The 23,322-nt window shown below is 41.4% G+C and overlaps 1 protein-coding gene across 4 annotated transcripts in view; it reads right to left on the bottom strand.

The window, feature by feature from the left end:
- prss12 (serine protease 12) overlaps positions 1-23,322 on the bottom strand; it is a 141,392-nt gene that overhangs the window by 95,309 nt on the left and 22,761 nt on the right. For all 4 annotated transcript variants that reach the window (XM_043696805.1, XM_043696809.1, XM_043696814.1 and 1 more), the window contains exon 2: positions 18,926-19,064. In XM_043696805.1, the coding sequence (XP_043552740.1) occupies positions 18,926-19,064 (139 nt within the window). The remainder of the gene's footprint in view (positions 1-18,925; positions 19,065-23,322) is intronic.

Genomic DNA, 23,322 nt, shown 5'->3' with positions numbered 1-23,322 from the left:
CCTGTGGGCCCCATATCAAAAGTGCCTTCGGCCAGACCATAGTATCAGAGTGTTTGGACACCTCCATGACATCTCTGAGCAATTCATTATTCAATCTCTTCCCCCATCGTTAACATATTAAAATTGTTCCATTGGGCCTGCGCCTATTATAGGTACAGGTCATTCTGTTACAGCTATCAAGAAAGCTGTTGTAATTCAGGTACAATATGGAAGAGTGTAACTCAGGATTAGCAGCTAAAAAACTGTTCTTCACAATAATCCACAAGTTTTTGAAAAATTGTCACAGCTTCACTAAATAAGTACTGAACAAGTAGTTGCCAGAATAAATCATTTTTACAAGGCTACTGTATTTCAACTGTCTTAAGGAATACAAGAGAAATGCTGAAGTAATAAAGTGATTTTTTTTCTTAGTTGGTTTACTTCTACCTCAGGATGTGAAACACCCTGTATACTGTAAGATTGACAGGATTCCTAACTCATTCCTTGCCAGCAGAAGCTTTAAGAGTGATGAAATGTAAATTGAAAGGTCAGCACATTCTGCAAATGAGTGTTTTATGTCCTCAATTTAAAAATGTCCAGAAATAGGAGTAAAACAGGATTTTAGAAAGTTCTGCACCTATGTTCTATGTAAGGAATTAAGGAAAAAGTAAAGCGTCAATAAATTACTAGCTTCAGTGATACTAGCCATCATTCCCATGAGCAGAAGTGCCTTGTTAATTCAATGGGAATTGATTCAATTGTCTTGTATCTGGAAATTGTACATTAAATTCATCAGCACACCACCAATTGCAAGCTTCCGTCTAAGCCACACATTATCCTGGCATGGAACTATATCATCATTCCTTCAATGTCACTGGATCAAAATCTTGGAACTCCCTTTCTAACAGTATTCCTACATCAACTAGACTTTAACAGTTGAACAAGATAGCTCAGTTGTGCAATTAGAGACGAATACAAAAAGGTGATCTTGCCAGAGATATTCTCAAAATACATGAAATCTATTTAACTGTATGCAGATGATAGACATTAACTGTGGATTAATTTGCTCTTCCTATACATAGATTCAGACTGTAATTGCAGTGGTTGAGTAAAGAGACACATGCATATAAAATGCAGCTCTGCAAGTAAATATAAAAACATGTAAAAATTGGCTCCGGTTGTATTCTTTAACAACTGGCTTTCTGGAATAGAACAATTTCTGCTTGTAGAAAGGCTTGTAACAGTACAATTGAACTCATTGTACAAGTATCCTTTTTCAATTTTTTCAAGGTGAACTGAGATGAAATGAGTCTCAGTAAGAGTTAGTAAGATGCTTTATTGACAAAGCACAAATTTTGTGTCTTGCTGGGTTTTAGTTTACATAGATTAAGGTTTCACAATCAGTGAAACTTCTTCTTAAACAGTGATGGTTTTATGCCTTCCTATACCAATAGATTAACTTGTTTGATTTCCAACATAAAATTATGCACTCTAACTGCATTGCGATTTTTCACAGATTTTCTAGACCTACAGCTTCACAGGTTTTACATTCAAAATTCTTTCCTTAGCTGTCAGTTCATCTGTGTGTTTTTGTCTTGTTCACATTGTTATGGACCAGACCAAACCCCCTTCAAATATATGAAGGAGACTGTCTGGACCCTAACTTGTACCTTATTTAAAGGCAAGAGTAAGTGGCTGTGTTCCACATGTAATTTGATTGGTTACACTGCTCAGTTTTAAGCAAATCAGACTTTATTATTAACCTACATTAAAATACAAACAAAAGGGGTGGCATGGTGGCTCACAGCACCAGGGTCCCAGGTTCAATTCCAGCCTCGGGCGACTGTCTGTATGGAGTTTGCACATTCTCCCTGTGTCCGTGTGGGTTTCCTCTGGGTGCTCCAGTTTCCTCCCACAGTCCAAAGATGTGCAGGGCACGTGAATTGGCCATGGTGTTAGGTGCATTAGTCAGTAGGAAATGGGTCTGGGTGGGTTAATCTTCAGAGGGTCGGTGTGGACTTGTTGGGCCAAAGGGCATGTTTCCACACTGTAGGGAGTCTGATCAGTCAAAAAAAGAAAGAAGCATTGGTATAACTTTAACTGTATTGGAAAACTTAACAGATTATCTAACTACTAAACAGCAACTGTTCCAATATAGTAACATCCCATAAACACATCCTTGGCAAAGGCAAATTTAAAAAAACAGATTGTCTCACATGCAATTTTGGCAGTAGAGAGAGAGACAACTCTAGCTTTTTGCTGTGGCTGATAGTGATGTGTAGTTGCTTCTACAACCAACTTCAAATCTCCAACAAGAGCTGAAAGCTAAATTAAAACCCTGGCTCTGTGGGACCCTGATTCTACCCACTCATGCTGCTCCTATTGTTCCAACTTTTATAAAGAATCCCAAGGCCTCACAAACTGTTGCTTTATTGACTTTGAATAGATAGCGCTCACCTCTGTCTTAAAATCTCTTTTCAAGAAGTACCAAGACAAAATACACTTCTTAAAATCATTGTATCGCCACAACAGCCATTGAGGGAATATTTCTGACCATGTGCTCAACAACTCAACACATTGATAGTGAGGCATCTGTTGGTTTCTTAGATAAGCAAATAAATTGCTTTTAGTTACTGTCTATGAGAAAATAAAATCAGAGCCATTAGAGGCAATTGTAATATTGACTAAATTTACTGGACTAATGATCCAGAGGCCAGGAATAATGCTGCACTGAAAGGAATTCAAATCCCACCACTGCAGCAAGAAGAATTTAAATTCAATTAATAATTAAATCTGGAATAAGAAAGTTAATTTAAGAGTGACCTATCATTTAGTTCACCAATATCCTTACTTAAGCTGACCTATATGGTTTCTCATCCAATGAAATAGTCAAGCAAGCTATTGTATTAATGCTATAGGAAAGTCAAATAAAAATAAAACTTGATGAAATCTACAGCATCAACCTAGACACTGCAAGTGGCAAAGGCAGACTTTGTCCAGTTGATGCTGCAAAGCCCTCTGCACTAATATCTGGAGGTGTCACACCTGACATAGTCATACTCACCAAACCATACCTTCCAACCAGTGTTCAGATTCCTCCATTACCATCTGTGTGTTTGTCCTGTCCTACAATAGAACACGCATTTAACATGCATTGTGAAGTCGAACACTTCTTCCTCCATCTCCGAGCTTACTTTTACAATCAGGACTCCCGCACACCTTCCGAGGACCCCTTCACTCACCTCCAACACACTCCATCCACCTGGACACCCCACGCTGGCCTATTACCCGCCCTCGACCTCTTCATTTTCAACTGCTGCCAAGACATTAACCACCTCAAACTGTCTACCCCCTCTTCCCCACTCCAACCTCTCACCCTCACAACGTGCAGCCCTCAACTCCCTCTGCTCCAATCCCAACCTCACCATCAAGCCAGTGGATAAAGGGGGTGCAGTGGTAGTCTGGCGCACTGACCTCTACACTGCTGAAGCCAGATGCCAACTCGAAGACACCTCTCCTACTGCCCCCTCAACCATGATCACGCCCCCCATCACCAAACCATCATCCCCCAGACCATACAGAACCTCATCACCTCAGGAGATCTCACACCCACAGCTTCCAACCTCATAGTCCGGGAACCCCGTACTGCCCCGTTCTACCTCCTTCCCAAGATCCACAAGCCTGACCACCCCAGTCAACCCATCGTCTCAGCCTGCTCCTGCCCACTGAACTCATTTCCATCTATCTTGATACAATCCTAGCCCCCTCTAGTCCAGGAACTCCCCACATACATTCGAGACACCACCCACACCCTCCATCTCCTCCAAGACTTCCGTTTACCCGGCCACCAAAGCCTCATCTTCACCATGGATATCCAATCCCTCCACACCTCCCTCCGCCATGACCAGGGCCTCCAAGCCCTCCAAGCCCTCTGTTTCTTCCTCTCCCGATGTCCCCAACAGTACCCTTCCACTGACACTCTCATTCGTTTGGCTGAACTGGTCCTCATCCTCAACAATTTTTCCTTCAAATCCTCCTACTTCCTCCAGACCAAAGGGGTAGCCATGGGCCCCCGTATGGGCCCCAGCTACGTCTGTCTCTTTGTCGGCTACGTAGAACAGTCCATCTTCCGTAATTACATCGGCATCACTCCCCACCTCTTTCTCCGTTACATTGATGACTGCATCGGTGAACCTCGTGCTCCCGTGAGGAGGTTGAGCTGTTCATCAACTTCACCAACACATTCCAGCTCGACCTTAAATTCATCTGGACCATCTCTGAGACCTCCCTCCCCTTCCTGGACCTCTCTATCTCCATTAATGATGACCGACTTCACACTGACATTTTTTACAAACCCACCGACTCCCACAGCTACCTGGATTACACCTCTTCCCACCCCACCTCCTACAAAAATGCCATCCCGTATTCCCAAGTCCTCCGCCTCCGCCATATCTGCTCCCAGGAGGACCAATTCCACCACAGAACACACCAGATGGCCTCCTTCTTTAGAGATCGCAATTTCCCTTCCCACATGGTTGAAGATGCCCTCCAACGCATCTCATCCACATCCCGCACCTCTGCCCTGAAACCCCACCCCTCCAAACGTAACAAGGACAGAACCCCCGGTCCTCACCTTCCACCCTACCAACCTTCGCATTAACCAAATCATCCGCCGACATTTCCGCCACCTCCAAATGTACCCCACCACCAGGGATATATTTCCCTCCCCACCCCTTTCTGCCTTCCGCAAAGATCGTTCCTTCCGTGACTACCTGGTTAGGTCCACACCCCCCAACAAGCCACCCTCCCTTTCTGGCACCCTCCCTTGCCACTGCAAGAATTGCAAAACCTGTGCCCACACCTCCTCCCTCACCATCGTCCAAGGCCCCAAAGGAGCCTTCCATATCCATCAAAGTTTTACCTGTACATCCATCAATATCATTTATTGTATCTGTTGCTCCCGATGCAGTCTCCTCCACATTGGGGAGACTGGACGCTTCTCGCAGAGCGCTTCAGGAAACATCTCTGGGACACCCACACCAATCAACCACACCGCCCCATGACCTACCATTTCAACTCCCCCTCCCACTCTGCCGAGGACATGGAGGTCCTGGGCCTCCTCCACCGCCTCACCACCCAACGCTTGGAGGAAGAATACCACATCTTCCGCCTCGGAACACTTCAACCCCAGAGCATCAATGTGGACTTCACCTGTTTCCTTATTTCCCCTCCCTCCACCTTACCCCAGTTCCAACCTTCCAGCTCAGTACTGTCCCCATGACCTGTCCTACCTGCCAATCTCCCTTCCCACCTATCCGCTCCACCCTCCTCTCTGACCTATCATCCCCACCTCCATCTTCTCCCCAGCCCCACCTCCCCAACCCCGCATTTATCTGTCCACCCTGGAGGCTTCCTGCCTCTATTTCTGCTGAAGGGCTTTTGCCCAAAACATCGATTTTCCTGCTCCTCCGATGCTGCCTGACCTGCTGTTCTTTTCCAGCACCACTCTGATCTAAACCCCACCAATAGGACAGGCATGGCAAATGTCCAGATGGACAGAACTGGCTTTAGGAATCTTCAGCATTAATTCCGGTCCCTCTGCATCAGACATTAGTAAGGCAACCTCCTGCTGATTACCATCTTCCCTTAACTAATGCATCAGTCCATCTCCCTGTTGCACATCACTTGGAAGAAACACTGAGGACAGCAAGAGTATAAGATATAAACTGTGCTAGGGACCTAAATGTCCCTTAGCAAGCATCACTTAATAACACAACTACTGACTGAGTTCTAGAGGACATGTCAAGTGTGATCTGCAGCAAATCTTCGGCATAAGAAACTAAACTAATTGACCACATCTTCACCAATCTACCCATATTAGATATATCTATTGTAGAATTGACCTGATGCACAGCCTACTAATGCTGACAATGACATGGCCTTGAGTTTGTACTAGGAGGGGAAGGAATGGTACCTACCATTCACTATGTTAGCAGCTGCCTACAGCACTTTTGTAAGGTTCTGAGCAGAGTCTCTTTCTGTCAGCAGAAATCTGATCGAGTACAGTTCCCTTCCACATGAGTTCTGTAACACATTTGAGCTGGACAGGAAATGGCATGGATGTTTTTCTAATTACTTATACTCCCGCCCCTTTATTTTTAGATCTCCAAAACTATTGGATTCTGAGGAAATTGGATTCCACACGTATTAACTGAAATTCTTAAATCCAGGGAAACCTGACAGTAGGGCATTGCGATATTGCAGTTGGCGCAATAGCAAGGTGACTGTTATATTAATATCAGGTCTACAGTCAGGTGAGTGAACATTGAGTGAGCAATAAACTAGAGACAAAACAGAAAATGATGGAAAAGTTCAGCAGATCTGGCAGCATCTGTGGAGAGAAATCAGAGTTATCACTCCTCAGAACACCTGATGCTGCCACACCAGCTGAGATTTTCCAGAATTTTCTGTTTTGTTTCTGATTTCCAGCATCTGTAATTCTTCAGTTGTGAGCCTCGCTGAGACCCTATATACTCAGAGTTCCATCTTTACACACATGGTCAACAGTTCCTGCCATATTTAACCCTGCAGGATTTTGCTAAGAAAAAGAAGGAAGCATATGTCAGGTATAGACTGGAGAGATCGAGTGAATCCTTAGAAGAGTATAAAGGCAGTAGGAGCATCCTTAAGAGGAAAATCAGGAGTGCAAAAAGGGGACACAAGATAGCTTTGGCAAATAGGGTTAAGGAGAATCCAAAGAGTTTTTACAAATATATTAAGGACAAAAGGGTAAGTAGGGAGTGAATAGGGCCCCTCAAAGATCAGCAAGGCAGCCTTTGTGTGGAGCTGCATGAGATGGGGGAGATGTTAAACAATTATTTGGCATCAGTGTTTACTGTGGAGAGGCACATAGAAGATATGGTGACATTTGAAAAATGTCCATATTACAGAGGAGGAAATGCTGAATATCTTGAAATGCATAGAGGTGGATAAATCCCCAGGACCTGATCAGGTGTGCGCTAGAACTCTGTGGGAAGCAAGGGAAGTGATTGCTGGGTCCCTTGCTGAGATATATGTATCATCGATAGTCACAGGTGAGGTGCAGGAAGACTGGAGGTTCGCTAACGTGGTATCATTATTTGAGAAAGGTGGTAAGGACAAGCCAGGGGACTATAAACGGGTGAGCCTGAAGTCAGTGGTGGGCAAGTTATTGGAGGGAATCCTGAGGGACAGGATTTACATGTATTAGGAAAGGCAAGGACTGATAAGGGATAGTCAACATGGCTTTGTGTGCGGGAAATCATGTCTCAAGAACTTGATTGAGTTTTTTGAAGAGATAACAAAGAGGATTGATGATGGCAGAGTGCTGATCGTGGTCGATGTGGACTTCAGTAAGGCATTCGACAAGGTTCCTCATGGGAGACTGGTTAGCAAGGTTAGATCACATGGAATATAGGGAGAACTAGCCATTTAGATACAGAACTGGCTCAAAGGTAGAAGACAGAGGTTGGGGTGGAGGGTTGTTTTTCAGACTGGAGGCCTCTGACCAGTGGAGTGCCACAAGATTGGTGCTGGGTCCACTACTTTTTGTCATTTATATAAATGGTTTAGATATGAACATAGGAAGTATACTTCATTAAGTTTGCAGATGACACCAAAATTTAAGTTGTATTGAATAGCAAAGAAGGTTTCCTCAAAGTACAATGGGATCTTGATCAGATGGGCCAATGGGCTGAGAAGTGGCAGATGGAGTTTAATTCAGATAAATGCGAGGTGCTGCATTTTGGGAAAGCAAATCTTAGCAGGACTTATATACTTAATGGTAAGGTCCTAGGGAGTGTTGCTGAACAAAGACACCTTGGAGTGCAGATTCATAGCTCCTTGAAAGTGGAGTTGCAGGCAGATAAGATACTGAAGGAGGTGTTTGGTATGCTTTCCTGTATTGGTCAGAGTATTGAGTACAGGAGTTGAGAGGTCATGTTGCGGCTGTACAGGACATTGGTTAGGCCACATTTTGGAATATTGCATGCAATTCTTGTCTCCTTCCTATCGGAAAGATGTTGTGAAACCTGAAAGGATTCAGAAAAGATTTACAAGGATGTTGCCAAGATTGGAGGATTTGAGTTATAGGGAGAGGCTGAATAAGCTGGTGCTGTTTGCCCTGGAGCATCAAAGGCTGAGGCGTGACCTTATAGAGGTTTATAAAATCATCAGGGGTATGGATAGGATAAATAAACAAGGCCTTTTCCCTAGGGTGGGGGAGTCCGGAAATAGAGTGCATAGGTTTAGGGTGAGAGGGGAAAGATATAAAAGGGACCTAAGGGGCAACATTTTCATGAAGAGGGCAGTGCATATATGGAATAAGCTGCCAGAGGAAGTGGTGGAGGCTGGTACAATTGCAACATTTAAAAGGCATCTGGATGGATACATAAATAGGAAGGGTTTAGAGAGATATGGGCCAAGTGCTGGCAAATGGGACTAGATTAGTTTAGGATATCTGATCAACATGGTTGAGTTAGACCGAAGGGTCATTTCCATACTGTACCTCTCTATGATTCTATGACTCTACTCTACAACGGAGACCCCTATTTTAAGATTTCTATGGAATGTGGATTCCAATGCCCTCCACTGCAATACTGAATGTTGTGATGTGGAGGAGCTGGTGTTGACCTGGCTGGACAAAATAAAAAATCACACAACACCCAGTTATAGTCTAACAGGTTAATTTGGAAGCACTAGCTTTCAGAGTGCTGTTACTTCATCAGGTGGTTGTGCAGTAGGAAGGACCATAAGAAACAGAATTTTGTCAGAAGCTTTCAAGGTTTCAAATCACAAGCTTTCAAAGCGATGCTCTTTTGTCAGGTGAAGCAAAATCACCTGACGAAGGGGCAGTGTTTCCAAAGTTTGTGATTTTGTTGGACTATAATTTGTGGTCTTGTGATTTCTGACCTTGTTATTCGAGTGTTAGGTGTTATAACTCTAAATGCGTTATGTAACCTTAAAGTATTTGATCAGAACTATTTTGCAGATTCATTTGGGAATGATCAATATGATTACTATTCTTGAAATAAGTGTTACCACTTCTTTGATAGACGCCTACTTAAAATGAATGATTGACATATCACTTTGGAGAGCCCTTAAGTGTCTTTGCTCTCTGATGAACATTTTCTTTAAGTTAAAAACAGAAAGTATTGAAGAAACTGAACAAGACTGGCAACACCTGTGGAGAGAGAAACAGAGTTAACATTTTGAGTCCTTGGGACTTTCTCTTCACAATTGCTGCCAGACCTGTTGAGTTTCTCCAGCACTTTCTGTTTTTATTTCACATCTCCAGCATCCACCATATTTTGTTTTTATTTGCTTGAAATTGTTTTCTGATTTGTATTGCATTGAGTTTGAAAAGTTTCTTGAAGGGATGCAAGCATTGTAATTTTTAGAGGAGGATGTGCATTGATTCTTCTTTAAAAATTGTTTTTCTCATTTCTTTGTGTCAAACTTTCCAATGTAAAGGTAAAGTTACCATAGTCCAACCAGATGACTGCTGTCCTATTAGCAGGAGATGACTGGTGGTGGTTTAACCTGAGGGTCACTAAATCTCAGACAAAGGGAAAGGTTGGGGAGGAGAATCTGTAAAGGACTTAGTTGGTGTGGGAATCCAGGTGTCTAACCAACTGAGTTTATCAACCTCCCTTTTAGTGTAGGATGAGTTCTAGCTTGGCAAATGTTCTACAAACTGAAGACAGAAAGGAGGTGATTCGTCATACATAATCTTGAACAATAGCATTAAACAGTCACTTTCATGTAATTTGCTGTTACCACCGACCATTTGGGTCGAGAATTGGCCTGTTCAGTCATATCAGGAGCCATGGCAGAGATTACCAACCCTGAGTAGACATCATCCTTTAATCAAGACACAGCCAGCAACAATGTGAACAATAATCCATGAGGAATCTTTAGTATGTGGAATCAGAAAATGTGTTTAAAAGGTGTTTAAATTTTTAAAAAAATGTTTATATTATATATGTTGGATCATATCCCCAAGGAAGTCTGCTGAACAAGGCCCAATTACTGAAATCTGACAGGCATACACTTATTCATTTAAATCTTTGGCAGACTGGAGATTTTATTGCAAGGCTGCAGAGATTAACATGTGCCCCACTGGAATTGAACGGTTTTTACAATTCCAGATTACTTTTCAAGGTTAGCATCTGTCTTGAAAACTGTTTTTCCTCAATGAATTATTCTATTGTTATGCACACTTTCTACTCTTATAAATACTTTTGTTGCCATGCTGTCCTCAATGCTCATGCTCATACAACAAAGCTATGCATTCTTAAATGTTTACAATAAAGTAAATACTGACAGAATATAAGGAGGAGTATTAACCAATTGCTGCTATAGTGTTAAATGTTTCACATCTATAACTCTTCACTTAACAGCTTTCTGCTGTAACATGAAAACTACAGTTTATTTCCTTTAAATATTCTTATTAAATGAGAGGAACATACTTCACACAGCAAATAAGTATCCAAGAATTAGTAATCTGACAGATTGTGCGAAATGGGTATAATTGAATCATGCCATCAATGTAACAGTTGGTCATTCATTGAAATAGAGCCTTGGTGACTGGAAATTAGTGAACATTAGAAGGGTCATCTTGCTTAAATGAGTCATGCAATAGTTTGTTGTTTCACACATTGCCAAAATGAGAATTTTGTTGCCAGACAATCATTTTCTTGATTTCTTTTTAAGCAACTAGAAAGAAAAGTGAATTTTAAAATAGCACATCCCAAACCCAGACAGATGTGCTAGAATAGCAATAATGACTATTTATATATATGTGTGTGTGTGTATATATATATATACTGTAATAAAATGGAACAAAGCTCTTCATATGAACATTGTAAACAACATTTAACACTGAGACAAATAAGGAGATGTTATGTCAGATGACCAAAATCTTGATCACAGAGTTAGGTTTTAAGCAGTGCCTTAAAGGAGGAAAGTGAGGTTGAGAAGTTTATGGAGGGGCTTCCAGAGTTTAGGTATTGATCAACTAATCTATGGCCACCAATGATGGAGCAGTTGGAATTGGGTGTGCTTAAGTGGTCAGAATAAGGTGATCACAGATATCTGACAGGGTTGTGGGGATGAATGAGATTGCAGAAACAGGGAGTGGCGAGTCAATCAAGGGATTTGAAAACAAGGATGAGAATTTTAAAATCTAGACGTTGTTTGTCCCAGAGCCAATGCAGGTTGGCAACCCACAGGAGTGATAAGTGAGGGGGACTTGGTGGAGATTATGGCACAGGCAGCATAGTTTTGAATGACCCATGTATATAGATAGTAAAATGTCAAATATTAGCCAGGAATGCTTTGGGATAGGGAAGCTTAGAGGTAATAAAGACAACTTGCTGGATAATAGTTGCATACAGAAATCTGAGCTGATTATTGTTTTCTCCTAGCCTCAATGTAAGTGAAAAGAGTAGGCTAAATATTGAAGGTCCTGCATAATCAGTGGGTTTTGCACTCAGTGGACAGCTTGTTATAAAAATTGCATGTTAGTTGCATTTCTCAATCTTAGTCAGTACATCATTGACTGTGAAGTATTTTGGGGATATTCTAAAGACAGGAACTGCACAATATTAAAGCAAGTTTTTTTTATCTTCATAGCTTGAAATATTTTGGCCACTAATACTGGCAACCTTTCTGACTCAACATCAATTTCAAATCACAAACATTGCTGCCACATTTTCAGCTGGCAGTATGTGGTAATAATTCTGTTATTCATTTAATCACTCCTACTTTTGACCACATCAAAGTCTTCCTTTTCAAGGAAAACTCAATTGATTTTCAATGAAGTTACCCACTCCATGTGATTCCCTCCCCACCGCGCGTGTACACACACTCTCTCTCTACTGGTGCCATGGCGAGACAGGAATTTCTGCCTGATTTGTTTTCATATAAGTGTAGTCATGTCCATTATTCTGACATACTCTTTGTCCCTTTCTTTGCACCTATCTTAATGTCCGTAACTAAGCAAAGCGGCATAAGGTTCAATCCTAGATCACCACCAACATCCCTAATCACTGACAAAAGCAGGAGGATTTAAAGATCTACTCAGCATTCATTTTTGCAGGAAACTACACAGACTCTGTTCAGCATCTCCCAATTTGACAAATTCAAGATCAGAATCTGAAGGAAGTAAGCCTCCCATCTGGGACTACTCTTCATCTGTGACATCAAACATTAGCTCAATGCCATCACATTAATTGTGTTAATAATTCAAACATACAAAAAACACAAGACTGCTTTTTAATGTATGATCCCTCATCACTATTATCAAAAAGACAGAGATGATATAATTGATTATTAAACTATTTGCAAAAAGCATAAATACTCTCCAGCCTGTCATGGCCTGTGTGGTCAAAGACAGCACTTGCCTATTTAACATTGCTCACATTTATGTATACAGCAGACGTTTGAACAATGACAACTGCGCTTGCACAAGCTGTTTTATATGTTTGTGCCAATCTAAAAATAAAAGCAGAGGCAGCATTGCATTTTTGAGAACACAGCACAAAAGTTTGTTTCGCTGTGATAACCAAATGAATATAATTTAATATATAGAAATTCTAATTAGTGGCATCCACATTGCCCTCCATCCTTCCACTAGCTCAGCTTGGGATGACTGACAACCTATTTTAATATTCTGGGCAGGAGATAGATTAATCCATCAGCTACAACAGAGTAATTGGAAACATAACGCCTCTACAAGTACATAAAAACACTGTATGCCTGCACTGAATTACAAAAAAAAATCCAACTTAATTTTTGGGTGCTATCATAAATGTTGAAATTCAATTACTGTCCATAATTTAATAAGAACTACACAGTATTAATTTTAAAATCTAGAAGAAGATGTACTTTTAACTTCTACCACAAATGTTTTTAATAATCTGTTGTGAGGTGCAAGATGTAGCCTTAAGAAATCAGAGCACATGGCTTTCATTATAGTAGACTACTGAGTCACTTTGATTACACAAAAACTTATCATAGATTTATGTGCCTTGGGATATTTTACCACATTAAAGGGGCTATGTAAATGTCAAAATTATTGTCCCTGCTTCATTGTTGTTAAATTGTTGCTAAACTGCTTTTAGAACATCCAGTACTGCAAGAACGGAATCTTCTCCCACTTAAATACTGGGAAATCTGAAACCATGATCTTCAATCAATACTTCAATCTCTATTCCTTACCTACCAACTCCTTTCCTTTCCCTGTCTGAGGGTGAACCAGACTGTTTGTAATCTTTGTGTCTTATCTGATCTCAAGATGAGCTGCTGAACACAAAGCTGCTCCATTACTAAGGTATTGCCAGTTGGATAACATCATCCAACATTTCCCCTATCTCAACTCAACTGATGCTGCTGAACTCTCATTCATGCCTTTGTTACCTTTATTGACTTCAGTGCACTCCTGGCTGGTTTTGCACAGTCTGGATTCTAAGTTCCATAGTTTTTCTATTTCACTCATGGGTAGCAATCAAGCTTAAGTAAGTCGGAACCCATCAAAGTCATCAACTTCAATGGATTTTGTCAGACAATTCCAGACAAAAGGGACTTAACCAATGAAAAATTTGATATCCTGGACAATCCCCTTGGAGTCAGCTGCATTGGTAATTCTATATGGTCCCAATATGTAACACAGTCTATACTGCTCCAATTGGCCATCTGAATATCTGGGCCAAGATCTCATGGTGTGACTTACTGTCATATTTTTGTTTTCTAATGCCCTGTAAGGAATACTGGCACATGTGTTTAGTCCAGGCATCAGATAATGAACTTGCAACTCAAGATTCATGACAGTATCCCAATGTGCTGACCTCTGTGGGAATGTCCTGGGATGTCTGAACTTCTGACAGGCAAATCCTCTCATCACTTGGAGTTTCTGAACAAGAGAGACTTCAGACAGTTCTGTAGAACTGAACTGGATTACCCAGGAACTAATAGTCTGATTAAAATACTGTCTAACTAGAGAACTGTCACACCAACCATTCACACTGACACTCCCAACTACCTCAATAACTTAACTTGCCCTGAGCCTCAACTGCCTCCCTAGCTCAACTCAATTAACTGGCTTAATCTCTCTGAGTCCCAAACTAATGTCCTAGAACTGTCTTAGACCTCTACAGTCCCAACCCTCTACCTCCAACTAACCCCAAACACAACCTGACTAAGCTAACCACAATCACCCAACTACCTTCCCAACTAGACCCGGTTAGACTCCACCGCTCTACTAAAGACCTCCTAACCAGTTCCATTTTGACTAATCTCCAGACCCACCTACCGCACAACCACCACACTCACCGACTTAGCCCCTCCACTTATGTCCACATTCATCTCCACCCCAGCCACCTGCCACTTCACCCACCTGCTACCTGACCCTCAGCCTACCAACCCATTTATCCACTCACCTATTCACTAACATTCACAATGGAGAAGTAAATGTGATATACAAGGCAACTATTGTCATAAATAGTGAGTCTTTCTTGTCTTCCCCTGACTCTAAAGTGATCCAGTGGAGCTTTATCATGTACACTGCATTCTGCCTTTCTCTGCCCAGGTTTGACTGACCCAGCAAGATATGCAGAGTTGCGCCAACTTGGAGAAACATCTGAGTGAAGTGGCCATCCGACAATGATTGCTGCTCCTTGGAAGATCCTGGCTAACTTGTTAAAGATGCTGTGTAAATATAAGTAGTTGCTGGTAGTGATGCTGTTACACAGATCCACTATCATGTAGCTAATATTTACACAAATTTATAAACTGTGGTACTGCACTTGTTATATCGATGGATTCATCACGCAGGATTAGTACAAGCAAAGAAGTAACCGCTATTTAGATTAGACTAGGGCCAATATGCCCTTGTTTACCAGAAGCAAATGGGTTGAAATTAGCTATGTAATGTGCATACTTTGTGCAAATTGATTTAATTATCTAATTAACAATATCAAATATTAGCTCTAACCATCAGCTGTCCAAAAGCATTCTTGAATGAGGATTGATCTAAACCAACCCTTGATTAAGCTTTTAACCCTTCATCACAGTTATATAAGCAGAAAATTGCTTCAGCAATGTTTTACATTAAATAAATTACAACATTGTATTATTCAACTTATATAATGTATTATCAAATAAATGACAACAGATGATTCACACACATATTTTTTCACTACTCCTCTATGGAAAGACTGAACATGTGAGAAATTGAGCTATCAGACTCATTACAGACAGTGAACTGTCTGTAATGAGTTATATTACATTCATTGAAATAGAAGCAAACTCATTCGTTTCCAAAAGATTCTGATTGGGACAAAGGTAAATGCATTACTAACACTCACTGATTATGAAAAAAATCCATAGCCCAGAATTGGCTCATCCTGTGGGCTGACTTACAATTTTCAGACAGCTGCCATCATTGGCACTTTGGCCTTTTGATGAGTATCCTGTTTGGACTAAAAGATCCAGGCATGTAATCTGAGCTCAACTATTTCATTTATGTGAGTTGACAAAGTGGACATGTGAACAACTCTGAATATACACATGCTGCCCTTTAGTTGTAATTGTACTCTTATATACAACAGAAAATGTGGAAATACCTTACCTTCACTACATGGGTGGCAATATGAAGGAGCCAGCGCCCTCTACAAATGGAAGCCATCTCATTTTTTCTTCCATTAATGGATTGATATTTCGACACCTTTTATGGTGGATGTAAGGTTACCTCACTGGGTGCAAATACAATTTGCATGGTACACTGGTTAATAAGGTTAGAGCACATGGGATACAGGGAAAGCTAGCCAATTGGATACAAAATTAGCTTGATGGTAGAAGACAGAGGGTGATTATAGAGAGTTGCTTTTCAGACTGAAGGCCTGTGACTTGCAATGTACTACAAAGATTGTGCAGGGTCCACTATTGCTCATCATATATGTAAATGATTTGGATGAGAAAATAGGAGTCTTGATTAGTAGGTTTGCTGATGACACCAAAATTGGTGCTGTAGTAGGTAGTGAAGAAGGTTACCTAAGAAAATAACAGGATCTTGATCAACTGGGTCAGTGGGCTGAGGAATGATAGATGGATCTTCATGCAGATAAATGTGAGGTATTTTGGTAAGATCAACCAGGACAGAACTTACACAGTTAATGGTAGGGCCCAAAGAGTATTGTTGAACAGAGAGATCTGGTATAGAGGTACATAGTTCCTTGAAAGTGGCATCACAGGTAGACAGGGTGATGAAGAAGGCATTTGGCCCGTCTGCCTGTATCAATCATAAGCATTGCATACAGAAGTTGGGATGTTATGCTATGGCTGTACAAGATATTGGTAAGTCCACATTGGGAGCACTGCATATAATTCTGGTCACCCTGCTTTAGGAAGATGTTATTAAACTGGAAAGAGTGCAAAAAGGATTTACAAAGATGTTACCAAGACTGGAAAGTTTGAATTATAAGGAAAGGCTGAGAGGTTTATCCCTGGAGCATAGGACACCAAGAGTGATTTTATAGAGGTTTATAAAATCATGAGTGGCATAGATAAAGTGAATAGTCAATGTTTTTTTCTCCTAAGATAAGGGAGTCCAAATTAGAGGGCATAGATTTAAGGTGAGAGGGGAAAGATTTAAAAGGGACCTGAAGGGCAACTTTTTCATACAGAAGCGGGTGCATGTATGGAATGAGTTGTGAGAGGGAAGTGGTGGAGGCTGGTACAATTATAACATTTAAAGGCATCTGAACAGGCACATGAATAAGAAAGGGGTATGGGCCAAATGCAGGAAAATGGATCTAGCTAGGTTTAGGAAATCTGGTTGGCATGGACGAGTTCGGCCTGTTTCTGTGCTATATAGCACTACAACTCTAGTTGGTAATTTGAAAAGAGAATGGGTATTTTAAAAAAGAAACTTTTAAAGCAGCTTTTACCATGATAAAATCAGGGCCCAGGTAATAATAGTCCACAGCAGTGGCACAAAAGGTTTAAACATAACAGTTATAAGTAGGTAGGAAAGACAAGGAAGTTCAAATTTTGAAAAATTAATTGAGTAGTATCAGCTGATGGTGCATCCGACTTATCACTGGGACAATGCCTAGGCTAGAAATTCAGTGATGTCAATTTTCAAGTCCCTCACCCACAGAGGGACAGTTTGCAATCAAACTGGATTTCTGAGTAACCCAGGGAATTTAGGTCTTGTGTCTCATTATATTTTAAAAGACATGATGGTCCGAAACTGCACAGATTTGTGTACCAATACTCAGATGAGCAATGGATAAGATCACAGGTGGCTCAAGAAGTCTGCACCTTAGAGAGACAGGGGTTAGGAGGTCAGTGAAGAACATAACAAGGAATATTGTTGGGCAGTCTCAGAGTGTAATCAGGGTGAGGGTTGGGGTTGGGCCTCATGCAGGGCAGCAATCACAAGCTCCATGTTGGTCTTGACCTGGGGTCCCACAGTGCCACCCCCAACCCTAACATAGGGGCAACACACAGGCCTTGACCTCAGTTATTGTACCTCAATGAACACCATTCAGTCCTGCGGCCTTGGCTGCTGCACTAATGGACCAGGGCAAGGACATGTGGCAATCAGACGGGCCCAGAGATTAGAGTCACAACTGAGATTGGAGAAATCAGGGCTTGCAGCAGTGGGGAGTGAAGTATTAACCTTTTCTTCCTTCTATGCAATGTTATGCACATAGATCTCAGATTCAAACCAAAGTCGCAAAAAGGATCACAAACAGATGGTAGGCCTTTTACTTGGTTATATTAATGTTCGAATGCATGATTCTGACCTACATAAATAAAGAATGCCTCTTTGCAAGGATTAAAGAATTTTTCTGGCTTTTATCAAAAATGGTATTCAGCACAGCCACATCAAAACTGTGAGCATGAAACGTGGACATCATTTTGAGTATTAAACAGCATTCTGGAAAACTCCTGACTCCATGGAGCTCAAATTCTAGTTCTTATGCTAAGAAATAAACTGTTTCAGGCAATTTGAAAAATATACAGTTCAAGATGATCTGTCCAGTTGTTATCATACGGTATGGTTAAATGAAACCTTATCTGACTTTCGTACCGGGGTTTCTAAAATGACAAGAGTCACCATTAGTGGTAGAGTCATTGAGGGTGGAGAGGGAAAGTGGACTGGAGGGAGAGTCTGACTGCTTTGAAGATTGATTAAGAAACAGCACTAATCCCACTCTTTGAGCTGGAGGCAATCTGAGCTCTTACTTGTCCAGCTGACAAAGTACAGATGCTCCCCCGATGGCTTACTGGGCAAATGCCCAACCAGCAGAGTACTGAGCTATACAAATAACAGCCATCTGAGAATTGAGTCCAAATCTCAGTTGGCACTGCAATGCTGATTTCTGTTTTCATGAAGTATGGGTAGGAAAAATCTGCCACTTAAATTGCCCCTGGATTCAATCCAGTGCACCACGCTGAACAATACAGGCATGTGGCCACTGTTGATGCTTTCCATGTTTAAGCAGACAATCAAGAGTTCACTATCTGGATTCACAGATAAAGGATAATTAACTGAGTGTGGTAGAAGAGGTCTGAATATTACCATATGATCCAGCATCTTCAATAAAGTTCAGAAGAACAGGCAAGAGCATTAAGCAAAACAAAAAGCTGAACAAAGCAGTATGTGTGTAGGACAGAAAGGAAATAGCTTATAAAGGCAAGCATAAATTCTCTATGTTGCACACATTTTAATTATCAGCTGACTTTGTTTCAATATACACAGTGTTGAAAGTGACTTGAGTCTATTCTGTGATACTTAACCGACAAGCACTTTAGTCACTTGAGCTAGCAAGGATATTTCATGCCTCTGTGAGCCCAAAAAAACTCCTAATTCAAAAAACTCTAAGTTTCCAAGACCTACCCATATCCAAGCTGTCGGCAAACAACTGATGCATCCCGATTGTCCCAGTTCTTGTTGCATATTAGTCCCCATCTTCCATTCACATAAACTTCAACACGACCTTCATGTGGATGTACACCTTCTTGCAATCTGACTAAACCTGATGAAACAAAATATTCATCAATATTTGGATACATAATACCAAAAGCCAACATTGATGGTGCAAATATATATTTGACAAAGTCAAGATTGGGAAAGGTACATTTTAATACCATTCTGATAAAATCTTGGCAAATCTACAAGGTCATTCATAAATACTTACCATCAGAATTGGCATTTCTTCAGTAAAAAGTGTGTAAGTAGCACCCAAACACCATGTACTTCCATAAATGATCTTTTTTTTCACTTTTCTGAAAGCAACTCATAAACCATTTAACAAAAAAACTGTGGATACTGAAAATCAGAAACAAAAACAGAAATTGCTGGAATGACGCAGCAGGTCTGGGGGTGTTGGGCAGGTATCAGAGTTAACATTTTGGATGCAGTGGATCTTCTTCAGACCTTTCTTCATGAAACATTTAACCTTTTCAACTTTTGAAGGGAGAGAAGGATGCTAGAACTTTGTCCTGTACAATAGGAGCGACATGGCTCTGCAGCTGCTGGTAAATACAGTCTGGAGTGTAGCGATATCAATACATTTTTGGGGTATAGATTCCCTTCTCTCCACCATCCTTAAGAAGGCAGAAAATACAGCTATACACAAAATCAATCATCTTTCATGACTTGGAGGGCTCGCTGTGAGGTTCACTAGCAGGACTTCAACTTAAATTGAAGAAGCAAAATGTAAGAATATTAATTGAAAGGAAAGCAAGAAAATATAGTCCCTTTTAACAACTCATCAGGCAATCTTAAAATGCTTCACCAAACATTATGTTTGGACTATGACTATTGCTGCTATGTAGTCAAAGAGGAAAATGCTAATTATGAACAATATACAATGAAACCTTCCCTGCACTGGATCACCCAACACAGGAAATACCAGAAAATTTGATAAATTGGAGCGCACAGCTGTGAAGGAGCTGCTGAATCCTTTAGTACACACAGCACTCAACAGGTGCTGGGCCACAGGCACAGCAACATTTCCTCAAATACAAATGCAAATAAAAGGTTCTGCTATAAATTAATAAGTATTTGCAAGGAAATTAAAAATTAGTAGTTGAATATGCAAATTACAATACACATGCCATCATTGAAAAATGAATGTGGAGCAAGAAAGAGTTTTCCTGAGCCATATCCCTTGTCTCAATTCATTCTGAATTTATGCTTTTACAGGGAAAGTATACATATAATAACAAAGGATAGACCCATGGAATTGTAGGCACTGTGCATAGTTGGAGTCATAGAATCATGCAGCACGGAAAGAGACCCTTTGGTCTCACTAGTCCATAATGAACATAATTGATTGATTCCAAAAGAGAAAATGCTGGAAAATCTCAGCAGGAGTGGCAGGATCTGTAAGGAGAGAAAAGAGCTGACGTTTCGGGTTTAACTGACCCTTTTATATTAATTGACTAGTTCTCAGGGATAAATTATTAATTTGCTTTTAAAATTGATTGATTGTCACTGTATCTAAGTACACTGAAAACCTTTGTTTTTGAGCATTACAGGCTGGTCCTAGTAAGCAAGGACATACGGATCATAGGGTGAAAAGAACTTTGACAGAGTGAGACAAACAGATTACACCACACAGAACGTGTGTAAGGCAAGAACAACATTAACAAGTTCAACATTATTTGATGTTAGAGAGGCTATTCGTCAGTTAATAACCTCAAACTAAACTAGTTCCACCTGCCTGCTCCTGTCCCATATACCTCCAAACCTTTCCAAATCATGTACTTTTCTAAGTCTTTTAAACATTGTAATTATGCTCGCATCTGCCACTACCTCATAGCAAAATAAGAGCAGGAGAAGGCCATTCGGCCTTCAGTATGATCATGGCTGATCACCCAATTCAGCAACATATTCCCACTTCCTCCCCATACGCAGTGAAGCTTTTATCCCTGAGGACTAGTCAAAACACACTTGGTTTATTCAGCAGTGCCTATATCCCAAAGTCCTCTTTGCCTATAACTCTTTGGCTCATCTGTCTAGTATAGAGTCTCAACCAAAAATCCTTAGTTTAAATTCCTTCAAGGTCTTGCCACAGTCAGAAAGTCATGCATCTATTTCCCTATTGACACTTGCAACTGATGCTAGCTGACAGGAAGGCACCAGGGTTTATGGCAAGATCAAACTTCAGTTACCAAAGGGGACATTTTGTCCATGCAAGTGGAGATCAGTTTGCGGGCATGCAGGGAGATAGAGTCCAAAAGGTAATGTTGTGTAAGGATCCTGATACATTTCAGCCCACACTGGGTTTCACTAGAGCAAGACTGAATGAGAGTAGGAAATCCCTTAAGCCCTATTGAGTAAATAATTCAGGCAATTAAAATCAACAGCTGATTTAACCCTTTATTTTGGACGTAACATCTGGAGCATCCATTGCATTACCTATCAGCAACTCACCAGGATCTGTGTGGGCAAAACTTCTTCAGTAGAAATGATTGGTTGAGAAGCCAATGATCAATGAAACTGAAGAGCTGCAACTATGGCCAGGAGAGATGTACTGGTCAAAGTCTTGCTTCTCCTATAGAGAGCTTTCACTATTTGACAGACGTGACTGAATGCTTGGGCTACATTTCACTTGACCAGCATTTCACCTTTCTTCAGCCGAGGTTCCCTGGTGTCACCTTCAGCCCTCACTGAAGAGCAAGAGCCACCCGCCAAATGGTCACCAAGAGCCATAGCAACAACAGGAGCGATACAAGTCGCAGCAGCAGCTGTGTTCTCCTGGGCTGTATGCCCCACCTTAGGGCAGAGGGAATGGTAGCCAAAAGCAAGCTACAAGGCAGCAAGACTCAAAGCCCTACCCACCTCAGCACAGCTTTGAAAAGAGAGGACCAACTTCCTTTGTATGCTTGTGTACCAGGGCATCAGGAGGCTCAAACTCTTCCAGTAGATTGCTGCCTGGGACAAGACTTCCCTCCCAATGGATCAGGTGATCCACAAAGTGGCTATCATTGGAGGACCAACAGCTGCTTGCTTCTCTACCTCGCCCCCATGTTGTGTGCCCTCTCATCCTGCAAGGGAGGAGAGCAGAAAGTCAGTCATCATGTCAACAATTTAGCAAAGAGGAGGGAATAACAGACACTTGAGACTGTGAATTAATAGGTGCAGGATGACAAAAGGCTGCAAGGTGCATGTGAATTTTCCGATGGCGAGATGAGGTACTTGCAGAAAGAGGAGTGAATGGAACTGCAAGGTCCGTCTTTCTGAGGAGAACCGGCGTGTAGAAAAGAATGCTGGAAGTTAGAATCTGGGTTTGGACATCTGAACGTGTTCTGGCCTGCCTTCTGAATCTCGGATCCTCACAGGATGTTGTCTCTAAATTGAGGTGGACACATTATGACCATCCGCGCTCCCTTAGAGAAGTTGTCCCCTTCCTCCTAATTTGGGAGAGCTCACCTCACTGCAGATACACCAGATCCTGCAGTCGGCATGCCAGTTATGAATAGGAGACCTGGAGGAACAGCCTTCCCACCTAAGTCCATTTTTCTGTAGTTCTTACAGCGCCCAAAACCTAAGTGCTGATAATCTAATCCATAGACTAAGATAGATGTACAGCACGGAAACAGACCCTTCGGTCCAACTCGTCCATGCCAACCAGATATCCCAAACCAATCTAGTCCCACCTGCCAGCACCCAGTCCATATACCTCCAAACCCTTCCTATTCATATATCCATCCAGATGCCTTTTAAATATTGCAATTGTACCAGCCTCCACCACTTCCTCTGGCAGCTCATTCCATACACGTATCATCCTCTGTGTGAAGAAGTTGCCCCTTAGGTCTCTTTTATATCTTTCTCCTCTCACCCTAAACCTATGCTCTCTAGTTCTGGACTCCCCCAATCCAGGGAAAAACTTTGTCCATTTATCCTATTCATGCCTGTTACGATTTTATAAACCTCTGTAAGGTCACACCTGAGCCTTCGACACTCCAGGGAAAACAGTCCCAGCCAATTTAGCCTCTCCCTATAGCTCAAATCCTCCAACCTCCTTGTAAATCATTTCTGAACCCTTTCAGGTTTCACAACATCCTTCCCATAGGAAGGAGACCAGAGTTGCATGCAATATTTCAAAGTGGCCTAACTAATGTCCTATACAGTCGCAACATGTCCTCCCAACTCCTGTACTTAGTACTCTGACCAATACAGGAAAGCATACTAAACACCTTCTTCACTATCCTATCTACCTGAAACTCCACTTTCAAGGAGCTATGAACCTGCACTCCAAGGTCTCTTTGTTCAGCAACACTCCC

This window comes from Chiloscyllium plagiosum, chromosome 1 (assembly GCF_004010195.1).
Source record: "Chiloscyllium plagiosum isolate BGI_BamShark_2017 chromosome 1, ASM401019v2, whole genome shotgun sequence".
Taxonomy (NCBI): Eukaryota; Metazoa; Chordata; class Chondrichthyes; order Orectolobiformes; family Hemiscylliidae; genus Chiloscyllium; species Chiloscyllium plagiosum.
This window is presented reverse-complemented; position numbering and strand designations above follow the sequence as displayed.